General features: G+C 37.5%; 1 protein-coding gene, 1 long non-coding RNA gene and 1 pseudogene across 3 annotated transcripts; 2 read left to right on the forward strand and 1 right to left on the reverse strand.

Annotated features, from left to right (window-relative positions):
* The first annotated feature begins 840 nt into the window (after positions 1 to 840).
* On the forward strand, positions 841 to 8,996 carry LOC132632497 (uncharacterized). Its single transcript, XR_009579427.1, has 5 exons — positions 841 to 1,311; positions 4,408 to 4,464; positions 4,554 to 4,660; positions 8,037 to 8,140; positions 8,310 to 8,996. It is a non-coding gene; the product is annotated as an uncharacterized LOC132632497 (long non-coding RNA).
* Positions 8,997 to 9,264: 268 nt separating this feature from the next.
* LOC132631347 (3-oxoacyl-[acyl-carrier-protein] reductase, chloroplastic-like) lies at positions 9,265 to 11,296 on the forward strand (annotated as a pseudogene).
* Positions 11,297 to 11,372: 76 nt separating this feature from the next.
* On the reverse strand, positions 11,373 to 18,828 carry LOC132632496 (transcription factor GTE10-like). Of its 2 annotated transcripts, XM_060348458.1 has the most exons (12): positions 18,706 to 18,761; positions 18,478 to 18,550; positions 16,735 to 18,093; positions 16,578 to 16,626; positions 16,297 to 16,452; positions 13,188 to 13,261; positions 13,027 to 13,090; positions 12,815 to 12,889; positions 12,616 to 12,731; positions 12,446 to 12,512; positions 12,138 to 12,268; positions 11,373 to 12,057 (listed from the first exon to the last, which is right to left on the reverse strand). In XM_060348458.1, the coding sequence occupies exons 1-12, from the start codon at positions 18,744 to 18,746 to the stop codon at positions 11,779 to 11,781; spliced, it is 2,484 nt and encodes an 827-aa protein (XP_060204441.1). In that variant the 5' UTR covers positions 18,747 to 18,761; the 3' UTR covers positions 11,373 to 11,778. The 2 variants fall into 2 exon arrangements, with proteins under 2 accessions (XP_060204441.1, XP_060204442.1); XM_060348459.1 differs by lacking the exon at positions 18,478 to 18,550 and having other exon boundaries at positions 18,706 to 18,828.
* Between the last annotated feature and the right edge of the window lie 776 nt (positions 18,829 to 19,604).

A 19,604-nucleotide genomic window follows, 5' to 3' on the forward strand; every position in this document is an offset into this window, starting at 1 on the left:
TTAAGGATCTTCTTCAACAAAGCAGTATTGATACAAGAGTAGCAAGTTGTTGGCATCTGCAGAATCAATTATGCTAAGGTGGCGAGTAGTTTGAGTTAGTTACAGGTTGTTGAGGAAGTTATAGTAGTTGTAGCTAGTTGTAACCAGTTGTAGATGGTAGTTAATCCCTTCAAATTCAGTTGTAATTCAGTCATATAAATAGATGATTGTATGTGTACAAAAACTCATTCATGAGTATACAAGTTGATTCTTCCTCTCTACTTACATTTCCTCTATTTCAGCTATTATCTCGGATTAATCCCTATTTTAGCTATCATTTTCTTCGAGTTTACTCCTAGATTCACAATTTCCCATTGCAACTGGCATCAATTTCCATCGATTACACGTCTTACTAAAATTTGAAGCCATTTAAGTGGGGGGAGTGACTTAATATTGCTAAAACCACCGAGATAAATGAGATCTCGTCATCTTTAATCAAGGGTCGGAAGTTTAGATCTTGAGAATGGGGAAATTTATAACAGCACTCAGTGGATAGTAAATACTACTCCCTCCGTTCCAATTTATATGGCTCTCTTTGACTTGACACGACGTTTAAGAAATATAGGAAGACTTTTGAAATGTGTGGTTCAAGACAAGTATTATATAAAGTTAAATTGTTTCTGAGTATAGAAATGTAACATTTTCTCTCAGACAGACCAAAAAAAATGATGTCACATAAGTTGAAACAAAGAAAATAATAATAAGAAGCTACTAAATAACCTTAATACTATTTGTAGACGACCTTATCTTTAATTAATAGTCTGGAGTTCAAATCTTGAAAATAAATGCATGTCAGTAAATAAAAAGACCTGTTTATTCAAATTGCCAATTGAATACATTACATATTCATACGAAACATTTTCTCGTAACGGTAGAGTACAATTTCAATTTTTGACTAGTGACGTAACAATGGAGATTAATCGATTTCTCTGAATCTTAAATAAGTTTGGTCAACCAAATCCTTTATTTTGGTTTTTACGCCCACTAATTAGATTCTATAATAATTACTAGTATAACGTAATAACAAAGCCCCAAAATTAGCTTAGTTGGAAACAGATGATCTTCCCTTGATTTCATCGGAAAGTTTTGGCATTAAACAACACCCATTCATCTAATTTCTTCCTTACAATGCCGGTGGTCCTTTTCCTCTCCCACCCTCCATTTTGCTACATTTATGTAATGTGTTGAGGGATAATCCGGTAGTCATATAAGAGCTACTGAGCAAGCTGGTATGGCAAATCTAGAAGCTTCTACAGGAATTGGGAAAACCAGGTTGCCACGTCATCCATTCACATACTTTGTCTTTATCTACTTAAACTAGCCTTATGATTTCAGATTAAATTATTCTCGACTCCCTTTGCCCTTCAATTTGTGAGTATATTTCATAGATTAGGACTATTGACAACCACATTGATATATTGCCTGGATGTAGGCCTATTCAAAACCCTACCGCAAAATAGGTTTATTGGTTTATCTGTATAAGAAACGTTTTGGAACTTTCTTGTTAATGGTTAATCCGTTACCCCTATTATATTTACATTTCTATCACTATGTATATAAATTATCTTTAGTCTATAGAAACCCTATATTCCACTCCATTTCCTTATCATTGTATCCCTAATTTCGGTCCAAAATCAGGTAAGTTGTTGATGATTTAGTGTAGATCTTGCTGAATTTCAGTGCCGTTGTGTTGTTACTTCGCTAGCATTCCAATTTTGAATTACATTTTTTTCGGTTGTACTGTATCTTGCTCAAAATTGATATGAATTTATTGCTTTAATGCTTGTATATCAAATACAGTTGTTATGGTAAGAGGAGGTGCTAACAGGGAGATTCCATACAAGTCATTTAGCTTCCATGTTATAAGATAATTGTTAAGTTAATCTGTAAAGATATTATTGATATAACTGATGACTGCTAAACCCACACCAACCACCAATATCTTATTGCTTAGGTTAGCGAATTAATATATTTAAAAACCGATAAGTGGAACCATTAAGTGCAAATATCTAACTGAACCACCCTATAAACACCCCTACCTGGATGATTAGCTTTCTATCATACGTTACATATTTGTAAATAAGATGGCTTTACTGGAAACCCGTGATTTTGTTGTACAACAACATCAACTTTTATAAATAGAACTAATAAAGAACAGTTTTAATTTTAAGATACAGTGGTGGTTACTTAAGTTGTGTTTTTTGGGCTATAGCTCAAAAAGGAAGTATTAAAAGCAGGGGCGGATCCACTAAGGGCCGAGGGGGTGCCACGCCACCCTCGAGCTTCACGGGAAAATCTATTTATAGGTGTATATACATATAAGAAATATATAAATATCTTCAGTGCCACCCGGAATAACAAAAGTTAACGATGTGCCAGTACTGAAGGGTGAAAGATTCTTTCTGGTTGGCGGGGGATCGAACCTATTGGAAATACTTGTTTAAATGTTCTGGCTTGTGTCAAATAGACAGCACAGAGCCACAGATATAATGGTTGGAATTTTTCTTTGCTGTTAGGAAAAAAAAAAAAGGTTTGTCCCACAACTTTGTAATCTTGTGCTGCATCACATAGAGATAACAAGAAAAGATCCAGTTCATTTGTAATTTGTAACGTGAATGACTAGCTCTGTCCAATTCATTTATTTTAGTTTCTTCCTTTTTCCCCATGCCCAGTTCCTTTGACAGTTATGCTCATTGAATAAGATTTGCCAACCCACAGCTCTTACTTGTTTTCTTTAATGGAGTACTACGTTTTACTCAAGCAGTAACATAGGAAAATGTGCAAGATGAAAAGAAAATTTGGAAACTTGAGAAAGACCTAAATCTAGCGACATAGGTCTGACTTTAATATCATGGTACAAAGAATTAGTTGCTAGCTTCTATCAAATTGACAAGTACCACCTGGTTTCTCAAAATTTAATTTCTTTGTTTCTTTGTTCATGTACAATTAATGTTGAAATTGAGAAGCAGGGGTCACAAATTTTTCACTTATTATATAGTGAGTAGTGATTTGTTTCTTGGGATAGTTAGCTCGAATTCAACTAATTCCTTTTTAAATTTGATGAGGTCAGAATAATGACTTTGGTGAAGTGTTATCCAAATGAGTTTGACGAATTACAGACTCGGGATCTAAGTTACCAAATCAATACTTTCGTAAGTCGTAGTTAAGGTGTTAATAATGGATCTTGAACCTAATTCAACCCCAAAAGCTAGCTCATGAGGGAGGATTACCCAAGACCATATAAGAGGACCACCTATCCCATTAACCACCGATGTGAGACTTCTTCATACACACCCTCACGCCCAGGGCTGGACATCTGACTAACTCAACCCCAAAAGCTAGCTCATGAGGGGAGGATTTCCCTAGACCATACAAGGAGACCACCCATCCCATTAACCACTGACGTGGGACTTTTTCATAAGGTTGTAATTCCAAGTTCTCCAACTTGCAAGGAATTGGTGATTTGGCAAAAAGTATTGGCTCAGACAGATCTTGTGGAGATTTATTCACTTGTTTATTTACTTGTGAAGTTGACATTGATTTTACCTATTGCTATCACAACTGTGGAGGAGTATTCTCATTCATGAAGTAGATAAAAAATGAAGTGTGGAATAGCATTTGGTAATTATAATTTGAATAATTACTTAGTTTGTTACATAAACCGTGAAGTATCTGCAAATGTAACATTATTGACTCTTTTTAGAATATGAAAACTCGTCACGGAAAATTACAAATGAATATATATTTATTAAGATTGCTCATATTATTGGAAGTTTTATGCTCTGCGCCAAGTATAATTATTACATTTTTCTTTCGACTGGTTTTTATATATAAACTGAAAAGACGAATAACCCAAATCGAAGCCCAAAGTTGATCAAACATCCAGCCAAATGTTTACTCTAGTTGATCTGTGTAAATAACTACACGTCTATGTTCAAAGCAATATGGCACCCCGAACCTCCAAATCCTGGACGCACCTCTAATTAGAAGTACCTATATTTGTTTTTGTGCTCCCAAATTCGTTTTGGCAGTTATATGATGTAACGCGGAGTGAAACTTGGATAATTCGTCGTGGTTACTGTTAACCCTTTGCTTGAATATCTTTTTTCCGCTCTATCTTTTCCATTGCTTTCAACTTTTAGTGAGACATTTTAACCCAGCCAAGCTTACCATTTCGAATGATTATTCGTCTTTAAAGGTGGTAGAGGTGCAATTTCCTTATACACCTTGAATAATGCTTTTGGCGTGAATTGTATGTTAAGTTATATGTTCCCTTTAAAGAATATATTCTAGATCATTTATGCTACATCATTAAATCTAAGAAATCTCTCACGTACTCGTCTAACCCACTTGTTAATTTGTTGTTAGGTCCTCCTAGTGAATTATGCGAGATCTTCAAAGGAGGCAGAAGAAGTTTCCAAAGAGGTGTGTTCCTTTTTTCAGTAAATTTTTGGGGTGATTTTGTTATTTTACTAAATCCCTCCAATTCCATGTGATATATTTCTTTTGTGTAGTTGAAAGTTGAGGCCATGGAACAGTATTTCTGACTTCCGAGTGATGTTTGGAAGAGTATTCCCGCACTTCTTTCACCATTATGAGTGCTGAATGATTCATATTGAGGGTGGGTACTTCTTGTTCACTTTTTTGGTTCTTTTGGGGAAAATAAAAGTTGAGAGACCACAGTAAGCAAATTTCATCTGCTATACCAACGCAAAAGTCAATTTTATAAGTTGGATCTCTTTCTTTAGGATCTGAAACCCTCTTTCCCTAGTTGAAAGCATTCTTGTTTGTCTTCTTCATTCTTACTGCTCTTGATGGAGACCTGAGTGAAATATGAATCTCCAAGTCGTTGAGGGAAGTTCTGTGCATGTTAGGTCAGTACCAAAGCTATAATTTTGAAAAGTTGGACTCTTATCACATGACCTATGCTCAGAGGCAGGAAAGAGAATACTCCAACAACACCATAAAGTTGGAATATATGTAAGGTCTAGTTTCCGAAGTATTTCTGGCAGATGACTTGAAATTGTAACATTAGCGTTGCATGACTGCAGGAGTGCAGCTGTGCAAGACAAATACAGTAAAAATATCACGGTGCATCTTTTCAGAAAGCTTACTTTTATTTATTGTCTTTCTATTTTTGGTAACTCAAATATCATTTCAAGTAATTTGCCTAGATGATAATAAAAAATATGTACAACCGTTCATGTAGACTGCACTTGGTCTCTTACTAATTCTTAAGCTCTTCTCCCTTCCTTGAAGTATCCTCTTGGTCTTTTCTTTCCATATAGTTTTAAAAGGTGACTCACTTGCTATATCATCTCTAGCATTCTCTTTAAGAGTGCCTAATAGATGTCAAATAAGGAGGATATCATTGCCCAAAGCTGTGAAGTGGCTCTACAAGGTAACAGCAAGCTGATCTTCATCTTTGCCTCTCTTTGATTCTCTGAAAAAGGAGTTCTGCTTAGTAATGATCTTCAATTCTCCATCTTAGAATTCAACTTCTGGTAGTACTGGGTTATGTCTTCTCCATTCCCCTCTTCGCTGAAAGTTCTTGGCCATCCATTGATTCTTATTATAGAATTGTATTTCCTGTAAACATTGGTCATTGCTATCTCCTTTTTTAGCCAGGTGCTTGTGATCTTTGTCTCTGAATCACTTCGTCTGCTACAAGTAACCTTCCCAGTTGATCGTTCAATTATTTTCTTTGCATTTCATCAGCTTTTGATCTCGTTTCACTAATATCTTTTCTTTTCCTTTATCTCCAATTCAAAAAGCAAATCTGACATGGTAATTTCCACTTTACCACACATTTCTCAATCCCACCTTTTGAAAATTCTTTAATAGTTTCAACTTTATCGCCAACTTAGCGTGGTCTCCCCACCACCTCTTTCCTACAAGGCTTGACGATCTTTTTGAAGATCTCATGGTGTAGTCACATGTTTAAATCTGAAAGGAAACAGTCCCTTATACATCACCCGAAATCTAGTATGATTGGACTGTTTTGATATCGATCTTGGCAGGGTTTGCTTACATGAGCTCTATAATATCTCCTCATTCCATGGATATGTTACCTTATCCACAGGGACGCATTGTAGATCTCTGATCTGACTGGTTGCTAGAGTTTCTTTGCTCCATTGCATATCTTAGTGCATTAAGATCACCTGCTATCACCAAGGACATGATCATCTTTGTTATGTTATGCAGTTGTTTCCACGAGACCACTTTATTAGTTACGCTGTCTTTAAATATCCTCAGAAACACTTATTCAAAGTCAGTCTGTGACACCCTAATTTCAAGATACATTGCCTTTATCAACAGATAATACGACCGCCAGCGATATCCGCATACTTTTTGCACTACCTCTCATGAATATTAAATAACATAGGTCTAAATTTTTTCACCGCTCTCATTACATGGCTTTTTGTTGGGCTTCAAAGTTCCTTCACTTCCAGTAACAGGATTCTTAAATTCATTGGTTGCATGTTTGACTAACTTCCCCTCCCCTGATCTCCCTTTTCTCCCTACCCCTCCCTCATAGTTCTGATAAGACTCTAATATCCTAAACGCCAATTGCAAATCCCTCCTGCCTTTATAGCTTTTTAGCTTTTGGCATATCTCCCATATTTTGTGAATTCTCTTTCAGAGTCTTCTCAAATCGCAGCACCGATTTTATGCTGAGCGTAGCTTTTCTTCTCCAGAATAACTCTTCGCCTGTTCTGCTCACTTTTCCATTTCTGGTTCAGCATTGCCATTTTTTCCTGAAAACCTTGTATTAGAGGGGGAAGGGGTACTACCACAACTATTGCATATTCCGACATGGTTGGTGATAGCAGGGGACTTTCATGTTCCAGCTCTGTCTGTCTCTTCCGTTCTGCTCTGCTTCTCTCTAACCTCAAGTGTTGCTGATCATTTATCCTGAGCTTATCTTGTCCGTGATAGGTAACAGCACAGCATTTGGTGGGAGGTTGATATCACTATCATTTTCTTATGCTTCAGCTTCGACTTCGACTTAGTAGTATTTAATGATTTCCCCAACGAAGTGGCTTAACTCCTGATAGGTTATCCAACTTACTGGGGGTAAATACAGGCTTCATTTTGGATTGTCTAGGCCACTATCCTTTACTACTTTCTATATATCTTCAATTTACTTTGTCTGCCCCTCTGGTTGATAGACACATTGGGCATGTGACGCAGCTAATGGACCCACTGTCCAGTACCCTTTACTATTTGTCAGTTCCATTAGAAATTCAAATCAGTTCTCTATCAATTTAGAGTTTGGTATCTTTCTCCAAGTCCGTCTAAGAAATCGTTGTGTAGAAAGTCGTGCTTACTATCTAGGATCTCCTCCATCGAAGTTACTTTTTTCCTTTCCTTTTCATCTGTTAACAACCATAAAGTCTAATTTCATGTTGTAAATTGTAACTGAGAATTGCTGTGATTAGATTGTCTTACTCACTTTCTTGAGTATTCAGTGCTGTCCTGCATTGTATGATATACTTAAAGCCAAAACATATTTCTTAAACCTCTGCCGTGTCTTTCATGGTTTGATCATTGTTGCACATAAGATTTGAGTAAAAGCATCAGAATAGGGAATTAGGAGCATTCATTTGAAAGTAACAGTTTTGTTTAGATTAAGTTTTACTTGATATAGCCTTAAAGAAGCTTTTCGATAGTAAGTTTCCAGAAAGGTTTCCGGGGAATTTTTGTTGTGTGGCAACTTGTTTGTTGTTTTCCTGCCCCAACTGAAAATGATGCCATATACCACTTAGACTTACCCAAGATTTTTTAGGTTTAAAATGAGAGAACTCCACTCAAATTTGAGTCCTTACAACATGCTGTACCAAGCTGTTGCTCCTTGTATAGAGCGTTACCTCCACAACTATGCTATAAAATCATGATAGTTAGTGTAGCAATTGCTGGAAAGCAGAAAACAAGAGTAGTAATACTTCTGAAATTGCAGAAATTTAAGTAGGAAATTTTTGTTTGGACTTTTATAGGACCTGTGGCAAATGCATCATATATACTTGGATGCCTTAAAGGATACTCTCAGTTCTACATTTTCTGAAGTGAAGAGCAAGGTCTCCTATAACTCCGAAAACTGGTAAGCCATGGAAAAAGTTATTCTGCTCTGGCTTTTAGATAAAATTCAGAATTGTTCTGATGAGGAAATAGCTAACAACTAATCTGATGAGTTCATATACTGAAACCAATAGTACTGTGAGAATACCTTTTTGGAGCACTTGTACTGATTACTCTCTTTTTCATGAAAGGCTGAGTCCTAAGTAATGTGGAGATGTCTGGTGACCAGTCAAGTCATGATGCTTGTTTATTTTGTGCAGCGAGAAGATTGGCTTGTTCTTGTATGTGTTTGTATTTAGTAGCTGATGCTACTAGCAGGACTAAGTTTTTATTTTGTGCGTAATGGTTAATGCTTGTTTGACAAATAACAAAAGCTTACCAGGAGTGCCAAAAAACTCTAGTGTCTCCAATTCCTGAACACCCCACCCCCCGGCTAACCCAATGCTATTATACTATGACTTGGGTTCTCCTTACCCACATGAAAGTACCTTTCCTTACCAATTTGCCTTCATAAAGAAAAAGATTGAATGCCATGCTTCTAAAATGTGGGGGTTCAATGGGGAGAACAGATTGGCATTGTTAGCGGCACATTATCAGGAATGGATTTAATCAACAGATTCCCCGTGCTTGCTCAGGTTGGATTGTTTTGTATTAGCTGATGCTTACCAAATTTTGTAAGGTTAAGTTTCTATTTCATGCGTAATAACAGTAGACTGTCTAACAACTTGTTTGCCAAATCCTTTCATTAAGTGCTATGTAGAATGTTTAACAGTAGCTCATGGAGTGCTTGTTTCATCCGCAATCTGAGAACAGCTATAAGGTTCATCTGTAGTCCTTTTGACGTCTTCCCCTAAATTGAATTTAATTTCCTATTTTGTTGGCAGATCGAATCATATGGTGGCCAAGCTATGAATTTTGGTGGTGATATTTCACAAGAAGAAGATGTAGAATCAATGATGAAAACCGTAAGCAAACTCCTTTCCTGGTGAAATTTGTTTTAAATTTATCTTACTGCAGTTGTTTCCGGATAATTTCACCATTTAAGGATCATGTATGCAGGTGGTTGATCGATGGGGAACAGTTGATTTTCTTAATAAATAATGCACGTTCACAACAGTCATACCGTCTCGTGATTAGTTTATTATAATGAGAATGAAGAAATCTCAGTGGCAGGAGGTTATTGACTTGAATCTGACTGGAGTATTCCTCTTTTTTTTTCTTTTTTTTTTTTTAATTAATTACCACTAAGTTGTACCTAGTGGTTTACTGGAGTATTCCTCTGCACGGAGATCTATACAGTTTTCTTAATTTGAGTTGAACCTGAGTCTTTTTCAAAGAAGACATTTTTAAGAGAGATCTTTTTCCTTGTTGCAGGCTGCTGCTAAAATTATGATGAAAAAGAAAAAGGTAAGTTTGATTGGTGCCTTTTTAGTCAATTTGAAGCTGTATTTATATATACAAACCAATGGATTCTTTTGTATTGTTCCATGTACTCTAGAACTTTATCGATAAGTCTTCTTTAAATTTTTGTACGGCAGAAAAGTCAACATACCCTCTGTGGTTGGTTGGCAAATGCTGGGCAAGCCAACTATAGTACAGCAAAAGCAGGAGTGATTGGATTGACCAAAAGAGTACGCCAGCAGGAATATAACTGTAAGTGCTCCTTAATCCGAGCTATTATTCACTTGAGTGAGAGCCTTTTCTGTTAATATAAGCAACCTTGGGACATTGGAGTGTCAACTACAGAGGAATTAATTCTTCCCAACATGTGACGTTAACAAGCTACTGACTATTGATGGCATTTGGCAAGTTATTTACCCACAAACTTTGGTTTCATCAGGTTAATGCTGTGGCCTCTGGATTCATTGCATCAGATATGACTTCCAAGCTAAGTGAAGACATTGAGAAGAAAATTTTGGCAAGCCTCCCTGTAGGTCAGTGCTGATCTCCTTAGACTATGATTGACAACTGTATCTCATATGTGACACTGTCCTGCACATCAAATATGGAAACATATAGAAATTGACGTCTTAAGACAACTGATAACGTGGCAGTTGTGCGAATGATGGAAATTTTGGAAATGTTTGCAAAAATCGTTTAAACAAACACTTTCTGGAAAAATTCCAAACTCTCTCATAGATGCCACCAGAGACTCCCAAGTTGAACAAAAGGGAATAATCCAACTCACAACAGTTACTGTGCATTTATTGCAAGATCCCAAACCAACAAATATATGTTGACCTTTTAAATCTGAAGTAATTTAGTGAATCCAACTCATAAGTCACGAACTAAGATTTAAAAGATCAGATAATGTAGAATGATTGTGTTGTGATCATAAATTTGCTCCTTTTTAGTGTTAGTTTTGGAAGTTTGCCGCGATATCCATTTCTGATTGACTATGATCAGTTAAGACCACCTATTCAGAAACTTGTACTTTAAGCACCGTAACTCAGTGGCGGAGTCGGGGTTTTTTACTGAAGTTCAAAAATATAAAAGACCAAGAAACGAGGAAGCCTAGGGGGTTTTAACATCTACTATTTATACATAAAAGATAATTTTAACCTTGTCTATACATGATAATTTTTCCCTGAAGGGGATTCGGGTGAACACCCTGGCCACCACTTGGCTCTGCCCCTGCTGCAACTATTGACAAATTTTGTTGCGATGACAGGACGATACAGCCAACCAGAAGAAGTTGCTGGATTGGTAGAATTCCTGGCACTCAGTCCTCAGCAAGCTATGTTACTGGACAGGTACTGAGATCATATCCAACGCCTCTCTTTACCCTTATTTCGTTCTCGTTGACACAACGTAATAGCATGTATTTTCTTTGCAGGTTCTTACTATTGATGGTTGAATGGTTATGTAGGAATTTTCAGCATTCGCATTTGGTTTTCCTTGACTGGGACCGAAAGGTTGATTGATTATACCAATGTTGTAGGTATAGAGGAAGGAAGGTAGACTCAATAGTTAATATCATGGGAGTAGGCGGCTTCCTAATATCCTCATCCTATATTTCCTGCTTGCCTTGTTACTTTCTGTTAACCTGGGGAAGCAAATTTTTGTAAATTGCTTGGCTTTTTGCATTATCTTTGTCCTGTTCCAACAGCAAAATTCAAGTCTTGGAATGGACGTTATAAATACCATGCACTACTTATATGGGTTTAACAACTCTGAATTCTTTTTATATGGTCATTTTCTTCAAGGCCTACACCTCACCTTTTATGCTGTAACAAGATAAAGGAGAGCTACACTTTTGGACGGAAAAGCAAACTTACCTTTTTAGCAACATTTTTTCTTTTACTACAACACGGCAGCAATCTAATGCTAAACTAAGTAACAAAACTGTTTCCAACTAGCGCCTAGCCACTCCCTACGTGCTTCCACTGGACAGATAACCAGCAGCTTATACACAAGCAAAAGAATCTGGAATATAAATATAAGATGGCTGGCAATGCTGGCCAGACCTGTCAACCGAGTCCCCTCTTAACCAAGTTCAGAAAGACCCTTGCATCAGCTTAGGAGACCCAAAGTCATATAAAGGTTATGACTTCACTCATGTGGACCCTGGGACGACAAAATGAGAGTTATATTAAGGAACTATGCAAGGATTCAGAAGAAAATCCCAACTTGTCGATTGGCCAAAGTACTAAAGAGACGTCAATCAATCTCTCCTTCCTCCGGATCATTCGATATGTCAGGGTTGCTATGTGGTTCAATTTCTTCTTCGTCCTCCTCATCTTCTTCCTTCATATATAATCCGAGTTGCTCTAACGGGTTACTACTTGCCTTAAATTTGAAACTCCCAAGAACATTCTCAGATTGACCAGGACTTGTCTCCTCAATGAAGCTCTCTAACTGTTCATCTGGACCAGCTCTAAACAATTCCAGATCTTCCATAAATCGACTGTTCTCATTGATTTCAACAGTCTTCTCCATCTGTTAACATGTGATTTATTAGTTAATATAAAGTGACAATTAAAAGGATGATCCTGATAAATGCAACCCCATTGGTCTACCTTCTGGAGTGCCTGACGGGCAGCTTCTCTTTCAAGTTCCCGTTTCCTTTTGGCTTCTGCAGCAGCTTCTGCCTCGGCTCTTCTACGAGCCTCTTCAGCAGCCTTAGCTTCAGCTTGTAAACGAGCTTTCTCTGAATAAGCGATAAACAAATAAAGAGGTGGTTAAATCAGAGATGCCATTGTGGAATTCCGCACATGCTAACAAAAACTAAAGCACTTCCTCTCAATAAGCAGATAAACAAATAAAGAGGTGGTCAGGGAAGTGATTGTGGAGACTTCCACACATGCTAACAGCAGAAAACATAAACCTTCTCGCCTTCGCCTTTCAAATTCCTCTCTCTCAAGCTTTAGCTTTTCAGGGTCATGCACTTCACCCTAAAATTGTAAAAAGACTTGTTAAGCCAAACACTCGTACACCCCGGATGAATGGAACTAAAGAATCTAACTTAAAAGTGACACTAGCTAAAGTTTGGCTGACCTTTTCGATGCTCTTCTCCTGAGCTTTTAGTATGATATCCGCAAAGCGACCTCTTAACAGAGCTGCACGGTAAAGCTTCTCAGGAGAGACTTGCCTCTCAGGTTCAGCACTCTCCTCTAAAAGGTTACAGCACATGATGAGTGAGATGATGCTGCAAAACTAGTAGCAGACATTTTCTTCATCTATTACCATTGCTTACCCTCTCGATGATCATCGGGCTCACCAGAAACGGACTTTTGCTGAGAAGTCATCACTGTTGGGCCAGCCAAGGAATCTGTAGGACACAAACACTATATCAGCACACATACAGACCAAAAAAAAGCTATCAAAATCTCCCCACTACCTACAGATCTACAGAAAAAGAAAGCAGCAGTGAAAAAATCATGTCATTTGTTTCCACAGATTGACAACCTCTAGTCTCTGGAGGATCAAGCTCATCTTCCTGCTCCAATCTCCCCCCAGAAGCTGCTGTTGCCTGCGGAAGAACAAATGAATTTAGAAGGCAATAGAAATGATCAGTCATAATAATAACAATCCAAATAAGAGAACCAAATAGCTTATAATATCCACACCTTCTGAACAGTTAAGGCAACTGAATCTTTACCAGCGTCTGATTCACCACCAGATGAGCTACCGGAGTCGGTACCTGAGAAAGCAAGCGGATAACAGTTTTAGGAAGTAAAAAGGCATAGCGCCTTAAGTTCACAGTAAATATGGCAGCAAAGACAATACTAACTTTCCAACAGGCCAGACTCGCTACACATAAAAGCACAACCATCAAAGACAAGTAAGAACTATTGAACTTTCAACTCCATGCAAACCTCCTAACACGCAATTTAAAAGCATCTACGGCCATAGACGAATCTAGGATTTCACTAAAATGAATGCACCACTACTTAAAAAAAAAGGAGAGGGGGGGGGATGGGGGGTGGGGGGTGGGAGATGTATTAAGTGGGAATTGATCCCTACAACCAAGTGCACCTTTCAGCCTTGTAGCACGAGCGCCAGCAGATAATATTGTACCAATTTTAGAAAATATATACATAAAATACCTAGTTTTACAAAGAGACTATGAGTTCACGTGCCCCAAATTTAACACGTAAATCCGCCGCCGTCTATGGCTATTCGACCAAATTCTCTCAATTAATATGGCTAAAAAATCTAGCCCATTGCTGGACAGAGTAAAAAATTTGCTTGGATAAGCAAAATCTTGGACAAGTAATACATCTGATTTTTTATACTTTAGCTATCCGCCCAAATAAGAGGAAAATGAGCAAACAAGCAAATAACATGCAACACAACATCTAATCAAATATCTTTCCCAGATCTATTTGCCAAAAGGACACTAACCAATAGGTTTAGAATATGATACGAGGTATGATCCATCAACATTTGAGCACATAACAAAATTTGTTACCGCAGGAAGTGCATACACAAAAATTCAGAATAAAAGATCAAGAATCAATGTTTAGAATCTAGAGGCCATAGCGCAAACAAAGCTTGCTCAAAACCCAGCAACGGTATTGCTAACGGAAGTATGAGTGGGAAGATTCAAGGGTCAGGCTTTCATTGCCAAAGATGAACAAAAAGCACAATAAGCATTTGCAAGGTTGTCAGAGAAAAGAAGAAAATTATTTTTCACAATAACTCCCTTTACTTTTTAAATAAAGTAACTTCCAAGCAACCATAATGTATTAACTTATGAAATTTGCCTATACGATATACTTCAACTTCAACTTCTTCGGCCAAAAGAATCACACTCCTGACTTATCTCTTCATACATCCCCATCCATCGTAGTTGACAGTTCAAATAGTTACGACAGATAACTACCCAATACTGCTAATGTGATTCAATGACCACAAAGCCTCATTATCATTCATATAACATGCTAACGAGCTCTATTTTACTTAAATGTCGTATAGTTATGTCTAGTTCAGCCAAATTTATGTAGCAGGGAGACACCAAAACTCCCCCCTCCTGCCCAAGCAAAAAGAAAAAAAGAAACAACCAAAAACAAATCATCTATACCTAATTCATATCAAATTAATATCAATTATCAAGTTAAAAGTTTCTCATTACCTAGCCTACATTTTCCACGGCCTACTGACAATCATGACTGCAGCAAGGTGCTTCAGTATCAAAATGTCAAAGTACCAATACCCAGCTTTATTTCTATTCCACAAAAACGTTTGGCAACATGAAAGAGAAAGCGGGAGCACAAAAAGTTTCTACACATCACACAGCAATGACTCAAGTGTTAAGAGTTCAAAACTGATGAGCAAGATGTAAAAAAAACTATTTCCTAGAACTTTAAAAGAAGGTGCTTTCCCAAAATAGAAAAAGCAATCCAGTTATTTCTCTCCATGTTTATTTTTTTTCTTCTATCTTACTTTTGTTGCAACGTACAACACCTCAATTAAATAGTAATTCAGAAGTGAAACATCCTACAAAAGCTGCAAAAAGTTGCAACATGTCACTTTTTGGCTTTACAATGGATATGTCCTTTCCACAAAAGCTGTTATAAGCAAAAAGTGACATGTTGAGTAAAGCACTAAAGCCAAAATAAACATGTATTTGATGGGCATTTAACAAACAATTAACACCCTAATCTCCTTTAGGCTGTTCATTTTTCCACCAAAAGTTTCTGCCATCGCTTCAGCCCATCCTTGAATCCTCTTATTTCCGTCTGCTAGTAACTTCAAAGCATAGCAGTTGTGAAGGCACTCCTAAACAGCAGCTACAGAGGGACATATTTAATACAGACCACACAGTGGGGAAACATGACCAATAAATGAGGAGACCCCCCCCCCCCCCCCCGAAAAAAACCTCAGTATGCTTTTCCGAGTGAATGAGAAGGCAGCTGTTTTTGATGGTATAGTGATTACAATAGAACCTCGTGGAGGCAAAGACAAGTCTGGGGAAAGTTTGGAAGCTGCAAATGTTATATTTGCTCAGAAAAAAGAACAAGCAGGATATGAAAGAGGCAATGGTAGACCTCTTCTTGCACTTCTGGAGCATGGTAGTTCTACTAGCTTGGTGCTTGTGATAACATTTCAGAAGATAGTTCTGAAACGTCTGTCATAATGTCAGAGTAGAATGGCAGCAGTGATCATACGGAGGCAATGCTATGTTTAATGGTGGTGGAAGATCAGGACGGGATCTATTTTTTTTGGCTGCTAACACAATTCTATGGACAGCATTTCAGAATGTTGACATCGGAAAATACTCAAGAGTCAAGAATTAGCATTTATACAGATTAAGCTGGGAGGCAATTGTAAGAAATACAGTGGTTGTAGATTCTGTCATCAGGCCATTAGAAACACAAGGGCATGCATGGTCTGATAATCATGGAAAGAATGAGCAACACACAGTTCAAAACTCGGTGGATAATGGGCCTGCCCTTCTACCCTTATCCGCCCCATCCTCTCTTTAACATACGGAAACCAGCTAAAAGCATCTAAATTTCAAACCCCTATAAAATGTTTCTGAAAATGCACAAAACAAGGTCATAGCTGAAGTACTCCTCTTCTCGGATGTCCCATTATGCCACGAGACAGTGAGCATGTTCATGCATAAAAGGAACAATTAAAATGTTTGATTATTTACCATGATAAATTTATATAATGAACATGCAAGAAAATGGCTACAAAGCTACGTAAAACTTTCTTAATAGCACCAACCACTAGATGAAGAGCCAGAATCACTACTCGAACTACTTGAACTACTGCATTTATTGCTCCTGCGAGCTCTATCCTTCTCAATCTCCACAGGTGGGAAGCTTGAAACAGGTGGATCGTTCCCACCGATATCCACCTCCTCATCTGCCGGATCATTTCCTGTATACAGAATGAAAACACAGAAAAGGAAAAAGGGGGGGAAAAACAAAGGAATCAGAAACTACATACTTTAACAATCACACTATATCCAACTCAAATACTTCACATCTAATGATTAAACTCACCTTTGCCGGGTTGCATGGATGAGTTACTGAATCCAGACTCATTGTGAAGCTGTAGAACAGCAAAAAGAATATGACATCATAATTTGCATACAAGGAGTACTAATGTAATATATAACATATGAAGCAACACACCAGGCATCCACATAATGATATTTACCTCCATCTCACAAGGTTCACCTTTTGCCTGATTTTTCTGTTTTTCCAGTAGATAGTCATCCAAAAGCTTCCGTAGCTCGTACAAGACATCGTCAGAAAGAACATCAAGATCAATCTCGATCTCATCTTCATTGACTTGACTTCCATTGGAACTTTTTTCTTTCAGGAAATCAACTATATGTTCAGGTAATTCAGACAGTAAAGATTCAAGCTCGGCAGTGAGTTTATGTTTTTCAACATCACTCATGATTCGCTTTACGGGTTCTGGTTTAACCTTGTTCTCCAGTGGAGCAATTTTCTTCTTCTTTGAAGGCGGCATTGCTAAAGGAGTATGAGTTTCAGTTTCTATGATAACACTAGATTTAGAAGGTAAAGATTCCTCTATAATAACAGGAATCTTCTTTTCTATTGGTTTCCATCTAACCTCAAAAAATTTACTAAGTGTTTGAGCCATGATATGAACATCATTTCCTGGCGGATTGTATGTCATTGCATTTTTAAAAGTGAGCCTCACATCGGAAGCAAACTGCATGGGGCTCAAATATTCTCCCGAATGTAACTTTGATCTGATAGTCCCTAGGTCCATTGGTTGCTTAATAACAGTGAAGTAGTCGGGGATTTTTAACTTTACGACATCAACTGGACTATTGAAGACCCAACCATGCTGATGTGTCATCATTCTGTTTAGCAATGTCTCGCACTGTTTCATCAACATGACAATGTTTGTATCTGAGGGGACAACCTGTTGCATTGGCTTAGGCCGCTTAGCTCCAGGTCCTTTAGTAAGAGGTCCATTTCTTCCTGACGGAGCCTTTTTCTTCCCAGAAGGCACCACTGCTTCAGCCATATACCGCTGAGATATCTCTGGCCCTGACCTCCTCTGCCCATTGGTGCAATTTTGAATATCGCTAGCAGGTGAAAGAACCCCATTACCAGAGCCGACAGATGCAATTTTCTTCTGGAGTACCCTCACTAGTTCAAGTTCATTCCTCAACCTAATTCCCAACCCTTTTCTCTCGGAGTGTGACATCTTGGATAACGACATTACTTGAATAGGTACGCCAAATCGATCATAACCATCAGCATTGAAAGAAACTGATTTCCTTTTAGGTGCACAAGAGTCCTCTGAAGCAGTCCTTTCAGTATCAACCCGTCCTGAGCTCCCAAAACCCTCCGATTCCGCCATTGTCTCAACAGCATTATTACGAAAATCAGGCACAATCCCAGACATGTAACCTTTAAAAACCTTGCGCGATTTTCCCATCATATCAACTGAATCCGTTTTAAAGAACTTTTTCGATTCTCTCTGCCCAATGTAATCTATTGGAACAGTAGGTGCCATGTGAATACCTCCCCAATTCTGCACATATCAGCTATTTCTTTTCAACATTTGATCCAATCAAATTACACTTATAACTCAGCCACGTCAACAACTGTCAAGGATATCAATACCATATGACACCTTTCACCGTTTCGCACAATGCAGAAATCAATTAATTCTTCGTTCGTTCAAGATATCAAGATTTGCCTTTATCACTAACAAACGTCTGATTTTATTCTTGATTATGGATTTAACAAATTGGGAAAGAATAACAGATTTATCGAAACCCTAACCTTCAAATCAAATTCCCTTCGTTGTAAAACAAACCCTATCTATAAAAAGATCCTACCTTTATAGTTAAATTCCTAAAAAGGTTGAAGTATAATGCAAGATCAAGAAAGTAAGAAGAATCCAATTGAAAACCTGGATCTCCAAAAAGGGTTGAGATCTTATTCGGTTCGGGTCAGACCCGCCACCCCAAATCAAGGACCAAACCCTAGATGACAAAAAAAAAAAAAAAAAAAAAACCCTCTTTTCACCGCTAAATAGAGAGAGTGAATAAATAAATACAATTGAAAAGGTAAAGCTAGAGAGAGAAACAAAGAGATGAAATGAAAAATATATAAAGAGAGAGAAAGAGAGAGTACTTACGAGATTGTCTTTGTTGGGTCTCTCTTTTTGATGCCCACCATCTCTACTTAAAGGCTGTTTGAAGCCCAGCCCGCCGCTCATTCGTTAATCTTGACCGTACGTTTCTCCTCCTTAATTGATCTGACGATTTTCCTTATTTTCTGTTTAAGACCGTACGATTCAGATCTGGCGGCTGTGATTGTTGTTGGCAACTCTTTTCAGATCTGTAAAAATTCTTTTTTCCAGTTGGGTTAATTTATTAAATCCTACGCGGCAATTATTAATTAGGAAGTATAAGTAACGCGCTCCAGGGGAGAATGTGTTTACCACTTGCCGTGATTCCACAAATCTTATTTCCTCAATTCCAATTTTTTTAATTAAACTACTTATTGTTTAAAAAAAAAAATTAAAATACTTTTCTTTTCTTTTCTATATATAATAAGTGTGAAGGAAGGACGAATACAACAGTCCCTCCTTGTACCCACTTCTTTTCAAATTGTACCCGCAGTGAATATTTATACCAAAAGTTATATAATTTCTACACTTTATTTAATTATTTTTATATCCCGCGTAGACATATGTCATAATACTTAATATTTATTCTCTTCTCATGTATTAAAATATGCGCTTCAAATTTAATTCACCGACATATTTATTTCCTCCGTGCACTTTTACTTGTTCATTTTTTACTTTTCGTGTTCTAGTTGAATATTTATTCTCTTCTCATGTATAGACATATGCAGTTCAATTTTAATTCTCCTACACAAATTTATTTCCTCCATTAATAGTAATAAGTCCCTTAAAGGGACGAACACAGCTTTAAACAGTTGTACCAAAAGCTTCACAGATTGTACCCGCAATGAATGCTTATACCATAAGCTATATAACTTGTACACTTTACCCAATTATTTTCTTATCTC

Source organism: Lycium barbarum, chromosome 3, assembly GCF_019175385.1.
Source record: "Lycium barbarum isolate Lr01 chromosome 3, ASM1917538v2, whole genome shotgun sequence".
Lineage (NCBI taxonomy): Eukaryota > Viridiplantae > Streptophyta > Magnoliopsida > Solanales > Solanaceae > Lycium > Lycium barbarum.

What these genes read in the sequence shown, in the direction of transcription:
- LOC132632496 (XM_060348458.1), bottom strand. Translation starts at nt 18,746, where the DNA reads ATGGTGGGCATCAAAAAGAGAGACCCAACAAAGACAATCTC. An exon ending in GACCCAACAAAGACAATCTC is followed by an intron (nt 18,551 to 18,705) that starts GTAAGTACTCTC and finishes TTTGTCATCTAG; the next exon opens with GGTTTGGTCCTTGATTTGGG. An exon ending in TTGCCTTAACTGTTCAGAAG is followed by an intron (nt 13,091 to 13,187) that starts GTGTGGATATTA and finishes GTTCTTCCGCAG; the next exon opens with GCAACAGCAGCTTCTGGGGG.